Consider the following 17,598-nt stretch of genomic DNA (forward strand, 5'->3'; position numbering starts at 1 on the left):
TTTTACTCCGTTTATAGGAAGCTGGTACATAGGCACACCTTGAAACAAAGCTCAAACGCAGCTTGCCAACAAAATTAATCCACGGCCTTTTTCTCACCGGTGTATTCAGTGTGAGAAATACGCTCCGTGTGTCAGAGGTGTTTCCAGTGATGAATGCTGCTCCTTTGGCATGGACCCACTGCATTATAATTTATAATGCTGTGTGTTCCTGCCCAACTTGAACTGTAATGAATTGTACTGAAGGCATTATATGAGTGCAATTCATTACAATTCCAGTCCGGCAGGAACACACAGCATTATAAATCATTATAATACTGTGAGTCCATATCATCGGAGCAGCATTCAGGACTGGAAGTACCTCTGACACACTGAGCGTATTTGTCCCACTATATACACTTGTGTGATATTTGCCAATGGTGGGTTTGTGTTGAGTAGTCCTAAACACCTTCTCTCACTTGTCCTTCTGGAATCTTCTAGAATTTTTTTTATTTTTTTATTTTTTATTCATACGTAATCCCTGTATCTGCAGTTAGATTTGCATTTTTTGCGTATTGCATGCAAACCCATTTGTTTCAATGGGATTGCCAAATAGGAGTACAACACACAGTCAGCCGTGTGCTGTCTAAATCTGTACTGCCATGCTGCAAGTCACAGAACATGTCCTAGTATCTGTTTTGCAGACAAGAACAGGCATGTCTAAAATGGGGGCTAAGAAAAGTGAGGTATGCAGACAGCCAATATTCATATTTTGCAGGTCCACAGTGTACAGACCGTAAAACAGACTGTCGTGTGCAGTTGGCCTTACATAGTTGGTATGCATATGTCTTTTAACATTTTTGTTTTGTTTTTAACAAGGGAAGCTTTAATACAGTTGATTTCTGGAAACGTCTGCCCACCCTTCAAGTACCTAATCAGCAGAGGTTGAGCTGAAATTGTGCTCAAGCATTTTGGACACATACCTTCACTTAGATGGGAAGATTAGATTTATAGTGATGACAATGTCTTTACAGCAATGCTAAAAAGTTTGGTGCTATATAGGCAAAAAGATACATTTTGAGTAAAAAAAAAAAAATATATATATATATATATATATATATATATATATATATATATATATATATATATATATATATATATAATATATATCTCTTTATATCTCTTTTCTGGATAAATGCAATGTCACATTGTAGGGGATGTTCACATGACTGTTTTCAATGGGAGGCAGCACTGCAGTTCGTGCAGTTGGCAGTTCAAAGCTGCGGCCGTGCCAAGAAGGGACATTTTTGGCGCAGTGGCCAAACAGATGACGCTAGAAGCTGCATCGGTTGTCTGCTCATGGTTTAGCTCTGTTCAATGGAGCCAATGTCACAAATACAGGGGAGGGGAGGTACACAGAACTAGGCCTCAAGGCTAGGGAGAGGGAAAAGATCACCTCCCTAGGAAGCCCCTAAACCTGGCCTTGACTCCTGTCAGTATGTATAGACCCTGAAGGTAGGAAAATACATACCCCAGACCTAGACCCTAGGAGCCCTGAAATGCCCTAGGTAGTGGCAGGGAATGAGACTAATGGTTCCTTCCCAGGTGATCGAACCAGCGTCTCCCTGAGGCCTAGTAACTCCAAGCACAGGGGAACAACCAAATACAAAGAGCAGTACAACTTCTCTTATAGAAAATGGATGAGCAGGAACACAGGAGGTCCACACACCAACTCTTCCAAATCCAAGGAGAAAATATCAACCTCATGGTATGAAGTGTGAGACCAAACTAGGTAGAGAATGTAGTAATGACCACAGGCTGCACCTAACAAGAGGTGTGGTCATTACCAAACCACAACACTGAGAATCAAGAGACTGTCAGTTAACCTCACGTGCAGTCAGTCTATCTGATCTTCTAACCTCTGTCACAGAAGGTACCGTGACAGCCGAGAGCGAGTCCGCAGCATACAAAGTCTAAATCCACTGTGTGAATGTAGTCTAAGGGTACCTGCACACACATGCAGATTTCAAAACAGAAATGCCACACTTTCATGCGGATTTCTGTGTGTTTCTGTACCAAAGACACCAATCGTGTTGCTGCAGATTTCAAAATCCACATGGCAGAAAAAAAGCGAAGTGTACATGAGATTTGCCTAATGTACTGTATTTATTGCGCTGTGGTTTTTCTGCACAGGAATCTGCATGGAAAAAGTAGACTCTCTGTTCCTGTATTTAGCAAAACTTTCCCTGGTTTATCACAGTGGCAAAGCCTCAGTCTCAAAGTGTCAAGCTATTATTTCATGCCCTGCAGAAATCCCAACTAGGAGATGAAAAATAGATGAACACATAAAACACTGTCAGCTATGTAACTTCAAGAAATGCATTTGCTTTGCTTCTCAGGCTCCCTGGAATAGGCAGATCCAAAATACCAGCCATCTTAAAGGACTTCTTTTTTCATTTTTGGGCTTGTTAAAATCCTTATTGAACGACTATTCCCTATATAGGGCTCTTACCTTGGTCTGTGGCTTCGTTTCATTAAAAACCGATCTTTTAAAATATGCAAATTACTTCACTACCAGCAAGTAGGGCGTCTACTTGCTGGTAGCTGCCGCATGCGGTAGGTATCCTGACTCCATGTCCAGCGTCACAGGTCCTTGCGCAGGCCCATGTGTATAAAGAGCGCATGACCTGTGTGAACATGGCGTCTGACACTGATTTTTACCCAGCTCAGTGCACAAGCGGCATCTGCGTGTACGGGATTTGTGACATGAGCACCCGTACCATGCCAGGCTCAGGACCAGAGCCTGCCACTATCCAGGGAGCAGTGAGTAGCTTGACCTCAGCCCCCCCCCCACCTTTGTACTGTATTACCCTGTTGTGGCTGACCCTTTTCTCCCTTGTGTTTTAGGGAGAAAAGGAGTCATCCTCCTTTTACTAAAGTAAAATCCAGGAAATGTGGTTTATGCTCCAAACTGTTACCTTCTTCTGGGACTAAGCCCCTTTGTAAAGACTGTACAGCTAAGGTTGTCAAAGGGGAGTCCTCTGGTTTTCTGGAGGACATCAGAAGAGGTTCAGTCTGCCTTGTCCTCTTGGTATTTACCAGCCTCCCCCAGACCTCCTCCTCCGCCAGTCTACAAGAAGAACCTTAATGGGGATAAAGACTCTGATTCTGTGTACACAAACCTTTCTGACCCTGAGGTCAATATAAAACCCCTTGATTCAGACGAAGACCATGAATACAAAAGATTCTTATTTATTCGGCATGATATTGATGAGGCTATCGGAGCAACTATCCAAATGGAGATCCCCAAAAAACCTAAATTGGGACAGGAAGAGATTTTGGGGGGGGCTGGGTGAGAGACCTAGGTCAGGGTTTCTGGTCCCTGTTAATGCACAAAAATTAATCAAAACTGAGTGGCAAAGACCAGTAAAGGGTTCCTTTTATTCCCCGTGGAATCAAGACGCTACCCATTTGACAAGGAGGACTTTAACGATTGGGAATCTATTCCTAGCGTTGACGCACTAGTGGCAAAAGTAGCTACCGTAAGTGCAAAAAGAACCTGAGAAGTTACAGCTGCATTATTAAAACCAGTCGTTGCTGTGACATCCATAGCCCGCACACTAAATGTATGGATGGAGCAGTTAGAGCTTCATCCGATAAATAAAACCCCCAGGGACCAAATTTTAGGAAGCCTTCCACTCTTAGGCTAGGTCTACACGACGACATGTGTCGCACAACAATAAGTCGCGCAACAATTTTTATTATGATAGTCTATGGTGTCGCACTGCGACATGCTGCGAGGCAACAGTCGCAGAAAAATCCATTTCAAATGGATTTTTTGCGACTGTCGCGTCGCAGCATGTCGCAGTCCGACACCATAGACTATTATAAAAATTGTCATGCGACACTGGTGCAACCAAATGTCGTCGTGTAGACCTAGCCTTAAAGATGGCGGCTAGTTTTGTAGCAGGTGCTTGCACTGAGTCTGTCTGCACGGCTTGTACTCTCGAATACTATTTGGAGAGTACTTTGTTTAAAAGCCTGGTCAGGTTATATGGCGCCTAAGAACAAATTGATATCTCTTCCCTTTTATGGTCAGTATGTATTTGGCCCGTACCTTAATTAAATTTTAGAAAACGCCACAAATCGGAAAAAGGTTTTAATAAGGATCAAATCTCGTGCCAAGGGCACGTTTTTTCGTGGCGGACCTTACCCACGCGACAACAAACAAGGGAAAGGAAAGACAGGGAGATGGAGCTATGCAAAGGTGGAAAAGGGAGCAATTTTTCTTTTTAGCAACCAACAAGGGGTAGCCCTCCCTGAGAGGGAGACTCTGCTCCTTTTAGGATCCATTCACGCGTCTGCAATTCCGTTCTGCATTTTGCGGAACGGAATTGCGGACCCATTCATTTCTATGGGGCCACACGATGTGCTGTCCGGATCCGGAATTGCAGATCCGCACTTCCGGGTCCGCAATGCCGTTCCCGGAAAAAAAATAGAATATGTCCTATTCTCCGCAATTGCGGACAAGAATAGGCATTTTCTATTAAGTGCCAGTGATGTGCGGTCTGCAAATGCAGTGTTTTGCGGATCTGCAAAACATTTACGGACGTGTGAATGGACCCGTATAGACACCTGGGAGCAGACCATTACAAAACCCTGAATAAACGACTTAAGAGAAGGGTATCGAATAGAACTACAGTCTCTTCCCCCCTCAAAAATTTACAGAAACCATTTTTGCTCCTTATCAGCAATCCTGCCTGACCACAAGTATAAGAGCAACAGAACCTGTTCCTCAGATGGAGGAAGGCATGGGTCTCTTTATAATCAAAAAGCAGAATGGCAAGTTCGGGACTATATTAAATCTGAAACCGCTAAACAAATTAATCTCCCATCAAAGATTGGAGACGGTAAAGTCTGTAGTCAAATTGATCCAGAAAGGAGCGGTAATGGCCACCTTAGATCTAAATGATGCCTATTATCACATTCCAATCCATCCGCAGTCAAGACGTCTTCTCAGGTTTGCAGTTCTGATACAGGGCCACACTCATAATTTCCAATTTACCGGTCTCCCGTTTGGGAATCTCTTCAGTGCCCAGGATTTTCACCAAGGTTATGGTGGAAGTAGTGGTAAGCCTCAGACAGAAAGGGATACTAGTTTTCCCGTATGTGGATGACTTATTGATAGTGGCGGACAACAGAGATCTTCTCCAGAATCACCTGCATACTGTTTTATCCCACTTTCAATATTTAGGATGGATAATGAACTGGGAGAGGCCCAATCTCTTTCCAGAAAGTCGTAAAATTTTTCTGGGCATTCTGCTAGACTCCAATCTCCAAAGGTCGTTCCTACCTCCTCAGAAGATTCAGGACCTAAATGAGTATTATTCCCTGGTAATTTGGTTTCCTGGAAGTCTCCATGACCTATTTTCCCACCATATTTATTTATTTTTTGTTTTAATTTATTACTTTATCCTGGTTTCTGTTAAAAATACTGGTGGTGTAGGGAAGGGGAGGGAATTTAAACCTCTGTTCTTTTCCTGTCCTATAGGAGGAAGTCAGTCTCAGGATGTGCGGTAATGGAGACTTCCAGGAAACCGGATTACCAGTGAATGTAATACTCATTTTCTTTTAGGCCTCTTTCACTCGAGCGTGTCCGGATAAGGTCTGGATGCGTTGCGGCAAACCCGCGCGAGTAGGTACGCAATTGCACTCAGTTTTGACTGCAAATGCGTTCCGTTTTTATCACGCGGTTGCAATGCGTTTTGCACGCGAGTGATAAAAAACTGATTGTGGTACCCAGACCCAAACTTCTTCACAGAAGTTCAGGTTTGGGTTCAAGGTTGTGTAGATTGTATTATTTCCCCTTATAACATGGTTATAAGGGAAAATAATAGCATTCTGAATACAGAATGCATAGTACAATAAGGCTGGAGGGGTTAAAAAAAATAAAAAATAATTTAACTCACCTTAATCCACTTGTTCGCGCAGCCGGCATCTCTTCTGTCTTGTTCTGTGAGGAATAGGACCTTTTGATGGTGATGGATCATGTGAACGTAGTGACGTCATCAAAGGTCCTATTCCTCAAAGAAGACAGAAGAAATGCCGGCTGCGCAAACAAGTGGATTAAGGTTAGTTAAATGATTTATTTTTATTTTTTTAAACCCCTCCAGCCCTATTGTACTATGCATTCTGTATTCAGAATGCTATTATTTTCCCTTATAACCATGTTATAAGGGAAAATAATAATGATCGGGTCCCCATCCCGAATGTCTCTTAGCAACCGTGCGTGAAAATCGCACCGCATCAGCACTTGCTCGCGATTTTCACGCAGCCCTATTCACTTCTATGGGGCCTGCGTTGCGTGGAAAACGCACAAAAAGGAGCATGCTGCGATTTTCATGCAACGCACAAGTGATGCGTGAAAATCACCGCTCATGTGCACAGCCCCATAGAAATGAATGGGTCCGGATTCAGTGCGAGTGCAATGCGTTCAACTCACGCATTGCATGCACCCGCGTGGAAAACTCGCCCGTGTGAAAGGGGCCTTAGTTATTCATTTCATGGTCTATTACCGTGGCTGGCACTCCATTTATATTCGAAGTGTTTATCCTTGCTGTTCTTTGATAATGCCTATTATTGTTGCCAAAACGGACAAGAATAGAATATGTTCTATCTTTTTTTGCAGTATTGCAGAATGGACATGGTGTGCTGTCAGTATTTTTGCTGCCCCATTTGAATGAATGCATCCGCATCCAATCCACAAAAATGCAGGTTGGATGCGGACCAAAAATACGGTTGTGTGAATGGAGCTTGTTTGCATAGTGCTAGCTGTCAATTACTGACGAAACTGCCCATAATGTACATGGGTTTCAATAGATTCCAAGTTGTACTTCAGCTTTTTCTGCAAACTGCACTTAATTTTCTTATCTCCTCATACAGATGAGATGCAATGTTCGTGACAGGTTCCCTTTTAGCCGTAGGCAGTTATCAGGAATGATCTGTTCATTCCAATTAATTTGCCTTGTTCGGCTACGTTCACAGAACTGTGAAAAAAAGATGCCCATATAAAACAGAAACTGTCAGTTTTTCATGCCCATTTTTCACGATTTTTGCATTTATTTTCGGCCCGTTTAGCATTCATTTAAAAGATCTTTAAAAATTTATCATTTTCATTGGCTTTTTTTATTTAAATCCCAACCGCGGCAGTATACATAATGTCCCCCAGAGTGCTGAAAGAAAAACGAAATTTACTCAACTCATCCACTTGCACACGCAGAGGCAGTCACTCCTCTCTTGATGCTGAAGGACCTGCGCTCCCAGTGTTTGTCCTTCAAAATCGAGAGGAGCGACTGCCTTTGTGCATGCAAGTAGATGAGGGAATGTATCTTACTTTATTTTACACTAGTGTACCTGTTTTAACTTGCGGTACTACTAGCCATGAAAACGGCAGACTAGGACTGGAAGTACAGAGCTTGGGAGCAGGCAAGTATTTATCACCACAGGTATTCGAGGCAGGAACCAAATTTTGAACAAAAAAATGACTGGGCAACCTAAGGCCTTACTAATTTGTCACAGGGCAGCAAGTCGTTACAGGCACGTCCTGCCCATCAGCGTATGTTATGTACATGGCCACCTAATGGGGTCCTTCTATGGCTAGCTGTACACCCACTGCTCTGCAGGATGGTTTGATTTGTAAAATATTCATTTCAGAATTACTTCTCTAATCCTTCTAGTCTAGTCACATTCATATACAATGTCCCTAGAGAAGTCCTCCAGGAATCTGTTTCATAAGTGGTTAATGAACCAAAATAAATGAAGATGCCTGCTTTCTCTTGTTTAGGTGTGGAGCTGCAGTGCTTTTGCCATCCTTGTGTTTAGGGTGAATCCCGTTGTAACTAGTCAGTGAATCAGCATCTTGAGAACCTGTGAAGAAAGGGAAGTAAAGAGTTATAAAGCAGAGCAGAAGTTCAGATGCTTAAGTTGCATGTGGATGACATCAGCTGCTTCCAGGCAGGGCTATTGTGTGAGCAGTTTGGCACAGCAGTGAGGATTCAGAGTACACGCATGCTTTTGGCATAGAATCTTCCTCCGCCTCCTTTTTTCCTTTCTTCTTTTTTTCTACTTTGAACTTTTTTTATTATTATCTTGGGGGTTTGGGTATTAACATATGTGGGTGGTCATAAAACAGTTATTTTTTTCCTCTAGGGTAGTGTTTTTTGTTTTTTTTGTTTTTCATATAAACGCTTAAAAAAAATTGGAAGTCTGCAAGAGTGTGTGGGAAATGATTACATCAGTCAGTGGAGAACCACGATTGGTCTGCAAAATGTGGTTTGATTCACTACCTAAAAGATTGACTGTGTAACCCTTTGAGAGGAGCTCTGGAAGAGTTGCCTGCCTATTTCCCAGGAACAGTACCATGTAAGACTGGCTACGTGACAGGTACAGTAATCCGTTGATACTGTGTATTCCCTGAGTGTGCAGCTTTTAGTCTGCAAGAGGGGCTTGGAAGGCAGAAAAGAAAAAAAAAAAACTATTTCAAGAGGCAATCTAGAATTAAACATGCCATCTTGTTCTCCTGACTGCTGCCTTTTACATGCAGTAGAGGTAAGAATCTTCATATTAAATAATTTTCTACTGGTATTGTCATTAGTTTGTTTTGCCAAATGGCTGCATCAGTATACGGTTTATGCACTTGTATGTTCACCTGTAAATGTTTGTGACTGTGTCTTCATCTTAATTATCAACCCATCTAAGATGTCCTTGTTTCTGTATTTCAAAAAAATGCATTTTTAAATGTATGTGTGCATGCACATGTTCCATATCCTAATCCTGATGGCTATATCCTACATTAATGACAGTGACAAGGCATTTTTTATTCAGGTTTGTGGGTCAATTGTGCATGTAGGTTGTACACTTGTATACATAAATGTTAAAGGGGAAATGTAGAACTTTTATAAAATATGCATCTTCTTCGTTACTTTCAAACACATTTTACATTTTGTTTTATTTAGGTGACATGATTGCATCTAGTACTCTAGAATAACGGCTTTTATTGGATATAGAATATTCAGAACGAGAGGGATGGATACAGAGAGAGGGATGGATACAGAGAGAGGGATGGATACAGAGAGAGGGATGGATACAGAGAGAGGGATGGATACAGAGAGAGGGATGGATACAGAGAGAGGGATGGATACAGAGAGAGGGATGGATACAGAGAGAGGGATGGATACAGAGAGATATGTAGCAAGTACTCTACATACAGTATGTGTGTGTGCATGTATGTGTATATATGTGTGTATATATATGTGTGTGTGTGTATATATATATATATACACATATATACATATATAATTTTTTTATTCTCTAAAGGTAGACTTTTATTTAAAGGGTTTCTGTCTGTCACCAGATTTAATCCTATTAAGCTAGCTGACATTAGCGATGGGGGGGGGGGGGGGTTGCTCCTGCTCCTAGAGGCTCTGTTCTCCCACCTTTGTCGCATCCCTTAAAGTCCTGATTGAGAAGGCCAGACAGCGCTCGCATCCGTCTGCCAGCCCTGTGCTCTGGTGAAATCTCGCGCCTTTCAGTATTCGGCACTGGCGCGATGAGGAAGCTGGCAGCCTGCGAGCGTTTTTTCCTCACCGCGCCTGCGCCAAATGCTGAACGGCGTGAAATTTCACCAGAGCACAGGGCTGGCAGACAGATGCGAACGCTGCTTGGCCCTGTCAATCAGGACTTTGAGGGAGGCGACAAAAGGTGGGAGAACGGAGCGTAACGGGGGCATAGATAAAAGTAGGAATAGGCTAGTTAATCGCTAATGTCAGCTAGCTTAATAGGGTTAAATCTGGTGACAGAAACCCTTTAAGACTGGGTTAACATCATGTTTTTGTCTTGCGTATACACCAATCTATCGGCTAAAAAAGAAAACCTACAGTGGAATCAGTCACCACAGAGTTGCATTGTAAAAAAGTATACGTTAAAGGGGGTTGTCTAATTTCCTGTATTGATAACCTACCCTTAGGCCCCTTTCACACGAGCGAGTTTTCTGTGCTGGTGCAGTGCGTGATGTGAACGCATAGCACCCGCACTGTATCCTGACCCATTCATTTCAATGGGTCTGTGTACATGAGCGTTTCTTTTCACGCATCAGTTCTGCATTGCGTGAAAAACGCAGCATGTTCTATATTATGCATTTTTCACGCAGCTCTGTCCCCATAGAAGTGAATGGGGCTTCAGTGAAAAACGCATTGCGTCCGCAAGCAAGTGCGGATGCAATGTGTTTTTCACTAATGGTTGCTAAGAGAGGTTTGTAAACCTTCAGTTTTTTATCACGCGCATAAAAAACGCATCAAAATGCATTGCACCCTCACGGAAAAAATGAGCAACTTAACGCAATCACAGACAAAACTGACTGAACTTTCTTGCAAAATGGTGCGAGTTTCACTGAACGCATCCGGAGCCAATCCGTCACACTCGTGTGAATGAGGCCTTAGGGTAGATCATCAATATCAGATTGGCAAGGATGGGGGTGGACTCCTCGCACCTCTGCCGATCAGCTGTTTTGAAGAGAACACAGCACTTGTACTGCCTTATTTTCATTGTTTACTTGCTTGCCGTCACAACTGCAACGGTGAGCAGTGTTTAATTACATCTCAGCAATCCCATTCACTTCAATGGGACAGCTCCTTCCTGTTCAAGTGAATATGACAGAGCCATTCCATTTAAGAGAATGGGATTACCGACTGCGCTCTGCTGTAGTTTAGACTGTGAGCAGGTAAAAAATGAATAGAAGGCAGCTATCGTACAAATGCTGCTGGCTCTTGCATCCTTTTTTACCTCGAACACAGTGGTCCTCGCCTCCAGTCCTCAGGGCCCCACTGCCAGTCATGTTTTAGGATTTATTGAGCAGGTGATATAATTAGTGTCTATGCATCAATACTTACCACAGGTTTTCATTCTATGGGATATTCTCAAATCATGACTAGTAGGTGGGCCCTGAGGACTGTAGTTGGAGAATACTGCTCGTGTGTTTGTGTGTGTGTGTGTGTGTGTATATAGTATATTTTAAAGGGGTTGTCAGTTTTTTTTGTTCTTTGCATGTTTCTGACTAATCAAATGTAAGGGGTTTACAATTCACTTCATCTGCAGTGGCTCCTGAGGGTCACATGACCTTTGATGTCAGCTTCTCTCCCTGCTTTGATGATGATTCGTGCACAAGCCTGAGGGAGCAGGTCTGTCTGTGCACCTGACGTCACTGTGCTGGCTACGCCACCCCCTGCACTGGCTGAGCTGCTGCTGATTGCCCTGTGTCTCCCTCCCACTGTATTCTTCAGGAAAGTTTAACCCCTTCTACAATCAGCAGCGCAGACTTGGGGCTGGAGGCTTTGCTGAGCAGCTGCAGGCAGTGAAGAGACACAGGATCCTCATCCTGCAGACACAGAGCTGACAGACTAGGGGAGTTCTGCAGAGCATTGCAAAAGAACAGGTAGGGGGGAGATCATACTGCTACACATACAACATGCTGCTGAGTATCCCAGCAGTAAGACATGTCACTCAGGGCAGAACTTTTATTCACTCCTTCTGCAGGGGCAATCTTTTTTGACGCCCACAAATATTCATGAGGAAAACTTCATAGATTGTTATTTCAGGTAAACAAAGACCAAAAGAGAACCAGAGAAATGAGAAAATATATATATTTTTTTTGCCTAAAACTAGCTTGGCTTATATTGCTGACAATTAGATTTACAGTGCTATATATTTTTTGTTTTCATAACTCTGACAACCCCTTTAAATGGAGGGCAAAAATATGATGTGAACCGAGCCTAAGAAGCAGGTATGGTGGGTGACAATGTGTCTGCTTACTGAAAAAGCAAAAGATAGAAGTTCACAGGATTCTGACATTTTTGCAGAGGTGATATTTACTCATTGCATTGTGAAATCAGTAAGGCAAAATGTTAGCACTTTTAATACATTGTGATAAAATTGAAAGCTATTGTGTCCTTTGTTACAGATTGTAAAAGTCTTTAGTGAAGATGGGACATGCAAAATGGTGGAGATTCTAGCAGACATGACAGCCAGGGACTTCTGCCAGTTGCTGATTTACAAAAGTCATTGTGTGGATGATAACAGCTGGACGCTGGTGGAACATCACCCTCTCCTAGGATTAGGTAGGAAATGGTCAAGGAAGGTGATGGGAACTTGCACAATTGCTTTTTTTTTTTTTTTTTTTTTACATTTAACCCCTTAAGGACTCAGCCCTGTTTCACCTTAAGGACTTGGCCATTTTTTTGCAAATCTGACATATTGTACTTCATGACACTGCTAAAATTGGGTCAAAAAAGTGAAAAAATTTTGCATAAAAAAATTCCATTTACCAAAAATTTGGAAAAATAAGCAAATTTCAAAGTTTCAGTTTCTCTACTTCTGTAATACATAGTAATACCCCCAAAAATTGTGATGACTTTACATTCCCCATATGTCTACTTCATGTTTGTAGCATTTTGGGAATATTATTTTATTTGGGGATGTTACAAGGCTTAGAAGTTTAGAAGCAAATTTAGAAATTTTTCAGAAATCTTCAAAATCCCACTTTTCATGGACCAGTTCAGGTTTGAAGTCACTTTGTGAGGCTTACATAATAGAAACCAACTCAAAGTGACTCCAACTAAGGAACTACACCCCTCAACCTATTCAAAACTGTTTTTACAAACTTTGTTAACCCTTTAGGTCTTCCACAAGACTTCATGGCAAATGGACATAAATTTTAAGAATTTAGATTTTTTGGAAGATTTTCCAATATAATACATTTTTTCCTGGAAAAAAACAAGGGTTAACTGCCAAACAAAACTCAAAATGGGTTGCCCTGATTCTGTAGTTTGCAGAAACACCCCATATGTGGTCGTAAACTACTGTTTGGCCAAACGGGAGTACATAGGAGGGGAACACCATATGGGTTTTGCAAGGCAGATTTTGCAGGACTGGTTTGGTTTATGCCATGTCCCATTTGAAGCCCCCCGTTGCACCCCTAGAATAGAAATTTTAAAAAAGTGACTCCATCTAAGAAAGTACACCCCTCAAGGTATTCAAAACTGGGTTTACAAACTTTGTTAACCCTTTAGGTATTCCACAAGAGTTAATGGCCGATGGAGAAACAATTTAGAAATTTCTATTTTTTTCTAAATTTTCCATTTTAACCCTTACTTTATTACTGGAAAAAATGGTTTACAGCCAAACAAAACTCAAAATGGGTTGCCCTGATTCTGTGGTTTGCAGAAACACCCCATATGTGGTCGTAAACTACTATTTGGCTAAACGGCAGGACATAGAAGGGGAACGCCATATGGTTTTTGGAAGGCAGATTTTGCTGGACTGGTTTATTTACACAATGTACCCTTTCAAGCCCCCTGATGCACCCCTAGAGTAGAAACTCCAGAATAGTGACCCCCATCTAGGAAACTACGGGATAAGGTGGTTGTTGTTTTGGGACATTTTTTAGGGGTAAATATACTTTTTGGTTGCTCTATATTACTTTTTTTTTTGAGGCAAGGTAACAAAAAATTTAAATTCTAAAATTGTTTCTACATCCACTATTTAGTTTTGTGGAACACCTAAAGGGTTAACAAAGTTTGTAAAGTAACTTTTGAATACCTTGAGGGGTGTAGTTTCTTAGATGGGGTCACTTTTTTGGAGTTTCTAGGCTACATCAGGGGGGGCTTCTAATGGGACATGGTGTAAAAAAAAGTCCATCAAAATCTGCCTTCCATAAACCATATGGAGTTCCCTTCATTCTATGCCCTACCGTGTGGCTATATAGCCATTTACGACCACATATGGGGTGTTTCTGCAAACTACAGAATTAGGGCCTTAAATATTTAGTTTTGTTTGGCTGTTAACCCTTGCTTTATTACCGGACAAAAGGATTCAAATGGAAATTTTTGCACCGTTTTTATTTTATATTTTTAACGCTGTTCATCCGAGGGGTTTGGTCAAATGTTATTTTTTATAGAGACTATTTTTACGGACGCGACGATACCCAATATGTATGGCTCTCAGACTTTGGAGACACTAAGCAGGCATCTTAAAACTGCGGCCCTCCAGATGTTGTAAAACTACAATTCCCACCATGCCCTGCTGATGGCTGTAGGTTGTCTGGGCATGCTGGGAGTTATAGTTTTACAACATCTGGAGTGCTGCAGTTTGAGGATGCCTGCACTAAAACTAATATTTTTATGGGGGAAAAAAAAGTGTTTCCGTGTCTCCAAAGTCTGAGAGCCATAGTTTTTTATGTTCTCTAGGGGACTGTTGGGGATTATAAAAATTTTGTACGCCATGGAAGTGTGATACTCCCTGAAGCAATCGATAATGCAGAGGCCCGGATGATCGGGGCACGTGTCGCACTGAGTGGTGGTGTCCTTCCGTATCCCCCTCCTGCGACACACTCTGCACTTTTTTTGCGTTCGTCCCTTCTTTCCAGTATGGGGGACCACACCTGGAAAGTGTTGGCCAGGGACGAGCCGGGCGCCTCAAATTCCCGAGGTACTCCGGCCTGCTCTTTCCCGGTCCGAAAGAATTGGAAGAATGTCCCTGTGCTGCCAGCGTTTCGGGATAGTACAAAAGAGTTGTACAAGGCAACCTGTACCAAGTAGACCGCAACTTTTTTGTACCATGCCCGGGTTTTGCGCATGGCATTATATGGCTTGAGGACTTGATCAGAGAGATCAACTCCTCCCATATACTGATTGTAGTCGACGATACAATCGGGCTTGAGGACCGTTGCCGCGGTACCTCGCACAGAGACGGGGGTGGTGCTATTACCGTGGATTGTGGAGAGCATAAGGACATCCCTCTTGTCCTTACACCTGACCAGCAACAGGTTTCCACTGGTAAGGGCACGGGTCTCACCCCTGGGGATGGGTACCTGGAGGGGGTAGGCAGGGAGGCCGCGTTGATTTTTCCGCACGGTCCCTCAAGCGAACGTGGATCTGGCGGCAACGGACCTGAACAAGGGAATGCTGGTATAAAAAGCAACGAGAGACTCGTCAACCGCGACCTCCCTTCCAGGTACGTAGGCCTGCTCAAATTTGGCCCCGAAGTGATCGATGACCGGCCGTATCTTATACAGAGAGTCATGGGCAGGATCACCTCGGAGGGGACCTGCTGCATTATCGGAATAATGCAGACATTTCTGCATGGCCTCAAAACGGGGACGTGTCATGGCCATACTGTAGAGTGGGGTCTGGTAGAGGACGTCCCCACTCCAGTATTGCCTGACACTGGATTTTTGCACTAGACCCATGTGCAGCACGAGGCCCCAAAATGTCCTCATCTCGGCTGCACTGACCGGCGTCCAGCCACCTGGTCTAGCCAAAAATGAGCCCAGGTGCTAAGCAACGAACTGTTGGGCGTATAAGTTCGCCTGCTCCACCATCAGGTTCACAAATGGGTTACTGAAAAAAAAAACTAAAAAAGTCCATTTCAGTAAACCCCACTGTGGGAATCTGGATTCCTGGATTGCCAGCAAAATCCGGAATCTCGGGCTCAAAGTCCACTGGGGGACACCAGCTAAGTTCATCGGCAGGGGGCTCCGGTGGGCCGGGAAACCAGTACGAACCCCAGGGCGGCTCGTACTAGGGTGGGCCACAGGATCCCTAGCATGTGGGGCCCCTGGCTCCGCCTGGCGGCGTCTCCGCCGCCTTGGGGGCTCATAGTCATCAGATGATGATGAGGAGGATGCGGATGACAAAAGCAATGTGGGGTCATCCACACTGGGGCTCTGAGTCGGAGGCAATCTGAGCGTATGCCTCCTCCACCGAGAACATCCGACGGGCCATGGGTATGTGTGTGCGTGTGTGTAAACCTTTATTGTATGTGCGTGTGTGTGGGCGCACGGGTGTTCGCGTACTAAAAAGTGAAAAAGAAAAAAATGGAGAAGTGTTAGGGAAAAAAAATAAAAAGTTCAAACTTGCTGATCAGCGGTACAACGCTGATCGGCAGTGGGGCGGGCGATGCGCTAACAGTGGACGGGCGCTAAAGAGTGGCGGCCAGTCAGCACACGCAGAAAAAGAAAAAGTGGTGGTAAGGGGGCTGGTGGTGGTGGGGGGCAAGTGGCAGGGGGAGGGTCTGGGGTCTGAAAGTTGAAACAAAGAAAGTTTAAAATAAGTTTTTTGTTTTTTTTTTCCTAACTAACTTTCCCCTTCTTTCCCTGCCTAACGGTGCCTCTCCCTCACTGACCCTAACCTACCTGGAGGGCGATGGGTGCAGGAGGGTGATGGATGCTGATTAGGGGGACTCAGGAGCTGGTGCTGCAGGGTGCTCGTGCAGAACAGGAAGAGGAGGGGAGAAAGGAGCGCAGGAAGTTTGAATCTTGCGCCTCTCTCCCCTGCACCAATCAGCACCCAGGACAGCAGCATTCAGCACCAGGGACAGCACCGCCTTTTCAAATCTTTGGACTGTGATTGGTGGTGTATAATCACGCCACCGATCGCAGTCTTTTTCCGGTTCATCGGTCACCGGAGACCGGAAACGCAGCAAACCGCAGGTCTGAATTGATCTGCGGTTTTCTGCGATCGCCAATACGGGGGGGTCAAATGACCCCTTCCTGGCGTTGTTACAGGATGCTGGCTGAATGATTTCAGCCGGCATCCTGTTCCGATTAACCCCTCGCCGCAATCGCGATTTGAAGTTAGGCCGTACCGGTACGCCCTGAGTCCTTAAGGATTCGGGAAATAGGGCGTACCGGTACGTCCTTAAGGGGTTAAAGGGCATCTGTCAGCAGATTTGTAGCTGTGAAACTGGCTGACCTGTTAAATGTGCACTTGACAGCTGAAGGCATCTGTGTTGTTCCCATGTTCATATGTGCTCGCATTGCTGAGAAAAATTAAGTTTTTGTATATGCTAATGAGCCTCTAGGAGAAACGGGGGAGTTTCCGTTACTCCTACAGGCTCTGCTCTCTGCAACTGCTGTGACCTCTCCACTTTGACAGGGCCAGGTAGTGAAAACATCATAATGCCTGGCCCTGTCAACTAAAGGGCACAGAGAGCAGAGGCTCGTTTGCATATATTAAAACCTCATTTTTCTCAGCAATGCGGGCACATTTGAACATGGGACCAACACAGATGCCTTCAGCTGCCAAGTGCACATGTAAGGCTACTTTCACACCAGCGTTGTTGCTGGCTTCAGCAGGGATCAGCAAAAACGCTTCCATTCTGATTATACAACCACCTTCATCCGTTATGAACAGATCTGGTTGTATTATGTTTAACATAGTGAAGAATGATCCGTCATGAACTCCATTGAAAGTCAATGAGGGACAGATCCATTTTCTATTGTGTCAGAAAACGTCCCCATTGACTTACAGTGTGTGTTAGGATGGATCCGTCTTGCTCCACACCACATTGCGGACAGAAAAACACTGCTTGCAGCGTTATTCTGCCCATGATGGGGACGCAACCAAACGTAACGGAATGCATTCTGGTAAATTCAGTTTTGTTCAGTTCAGTTTTTTCCCCATGGACTATGAATCGGGACAAAACAGAAGCGTTTTTCCCGGCTATTGAGATCCTATGACTGATTTCAATAGCGGAAAGGGAAAGCGCAAGTGTGAAAGTAGCCTAACAGGT

The 17,598-nt window shown here is 43.8% G+C and overlaps 1 protein-coding gene across 3 annotated transcripts in view; it reads left to right on the top strand.

Moving 5' to 3' along the window:
- Nucleotides 1–17,598, top strand: part of GRB10 (growth factor receptor bound protein 10) — a 305,010-nt gene that overhangs the window by 191,692 nt on the left and 95,720 nt on the right. For all 3 annotated transcript variants that reach the window (XM_040431392.1, XM_040431391.1, XM_040431393.1), the window contains exon 7: nt 11,990–12,146. In XM_040431392.1, coding sequence (XP_040287326.1) covers nt 11,990–12,146 — 157 coding nt within the window. The remainder of the gene's footprint in view (nt 1–11,989; nt 12,147–17,598) is intronic.

This window comes from Bufo bufo, chromosome 5 (genome assembly GCF_905171765.1).
Source record: "Bufo bufo chromosome 5, aBufBuf1.1, whole genome shotgun sequence".
NCBI classification, from domain to species: Eukaryota; Metazoa; Chordata; class Amphibia; order Anura; family Bufonidae; genus Bufo; species Bufo bufo.